At 38.8% G+C, this 1712-nt stretch overlaps 1 protein-coding gene across 1 annotated transcript; it reads right to left on the reverse strand.

Annotated features, from left to right (window-relative positions):
* Positions 1–413: 413 nt before the first annotated feature.
* LOC124360536 (33 kDa inner dynein arm light chain, axonemal) lies at positions 414–1441 on the reverse strand. The gene has a single exon (XM_046814245.1). It carries the CDS (start codon positions 1298–1300, stop codon positions 533–535), a length of 768 nt encoding a protein of 255 aa, XP_046670201.1. The 5' UTR covers positions 1301–1441; the 3' UTR covers positions 414–532.
* Between the last annotated feature and the right edge of the window lie 271 nt (positions 1442–1712).

Consider the following 1712-nt stretch of genomic DNA (forward strand, 5'->3'; position numbering starts at 1 on the left):
GACGCTTATAGAAGCTCTCTTCACAATTCATTAAAACAATACCAACTCTCACTGTAGATGTTGTACCACAACATCAACTATTATTGTTTCAAACAGTGTAAAAAACATTTTATGAATTTTTGAAACAATTTACTAGGTGCTATACTGTATGATGTCACATTAAGTTATGTTGTTTAATTAATTGTTTATAAGACGTAAGTTGGTCCATCAGAAATGATTTTAGATATAGAACAAAATACATATATAGGTTACTGTACACGATAAACCAATAATGTTGATTGTAGTAATATTAAACAGTTTTAAAACAGTGGGGAGGGGAGATATATTTTTATTACTTTCTTGCAAAATTATACCGTTGGATTTTAATCCTGAACATCAAGCCTTCAGAATAAAAGTATAATCCAATTATTTCATATGTTTATAAGAAAAGATTTATTGCAAAGTTATTTTATTATACACACAAGAAAGCATAGATTAGAAAACAGGTTTGACTTAACAAATCTCTTTTTATTTATATTAAGAAAATACCTTCTTATTTCTTGGGTGCTATTATTCCTTCTAGTTGTGCCTTAAGTTGTTGGTTGGTCTTCTTCAAGAAATCGATTTCCTCTGCGTGTTTCTTCTCCTCGGCCTGTCTCAACTCCGTAGCTCGTCGTTCCACTTGCTCTGCCTTGGCACGCAGCTCCGCAACCTGTCTCTCCAACTCCGTCTTGATATCACGCAGCTCTGCGATACATTCCTCCATGTCGGACTTCCCCTGTTCGGACTGGAGAGCCTTGCGGATACCGAATGCTATGCTGCTCTCATACAGAGTCTGGTATGCGGCCATCGTCATCCTCATCTCGTCACGGACTCGTAACAACAGTAAGCCGCGCTCGCAACAGTTCACAGTAACTTGGCGGATCAACTCGTCAAAGCACTGCTCAAACAAACGACGCCGCACTGGGCAGATGCCGGTCTCGCGCGCCTGCTGCTGCTGCAGCGCAGTGTCCAGCTGTTCCCCGAGCTTCTTCACATCCTCCCGCGTGGCCGGCTCACTCGAAACGGTTTGCCTCCAGAGTTCACCGTTCTCTTCCCATTCTCTCGGTGGTAGGATACAGTTGAGCACTTCTTCTGTAGTCTTCGTCTTCTCGACTGTGGGAACGAAAAGTTCGGTCTTTGAAGTCGACGGAAGTTGAACATGAGAGCCGGGTACCGCCGCTATGGGTGTCTGAGGTTTCTCCGGATGTTTTGAAACTACTACAGGATTGCTGTATCGGACTAACGTGTCTCGCGACACCAATACACTCTCGGAAGCCATTAAGTAAATCGATAATTTCAAATCGAGTACCAAAATTAATTACGAATTGTTTAACACGAATTATGCAATACTTACAGAACATGTACGTCCTGCCGGCATGATGATGCTTTGTCAATAATTCAAATTCAGCAACGGCTGTTTATAAATCACCATGGTGATGGGAGTATTGCTGTACAAGCTGATGCGATCAAACGTTTACTCAGCTGTAAAACATAAATAATAAACTAGCAATTTTATTCATAACATCTTAAAATGAATATTATACACAATAGTTATTTAAATTATATTAATTTAAAACAAAACAATAATACATTTTAAAATTGGTAATATTTGTCATTTGTTGAATGTAAAGTCTTTTAGCAAGTGTAATGAATTTTAAGAATTGCCAAACCATTATACTTAATAATAGCAC

The sequence above is a fragment of the Homalodisca vitripennis genome, chromosome 4, assembly GCF_021130785.1.
Source record: "Homalodisca vitripennis isolate AUS2020 chromosome 4, UT_GWSS_2.1, whole genome shotgun sequence".
NCBI classification, from domain to species: domain Eukaryota; kingdom Metazoa; phylum Arthropoda; class Insecta; order Hemiptera; family Cicadellidae; genus Homalodisca; species Homalodisca vitripennis.

Bases quoted from the DNA above. Each gene is read 5' to 3' on its own strand.
- LOC124360536 (XM_046814245.1), bottom strand. From the start codon at position 1,300: ATGGCTTCCGAGAGTGTATTGGTGTCGCGAGACACGTTAGTCCGATAC.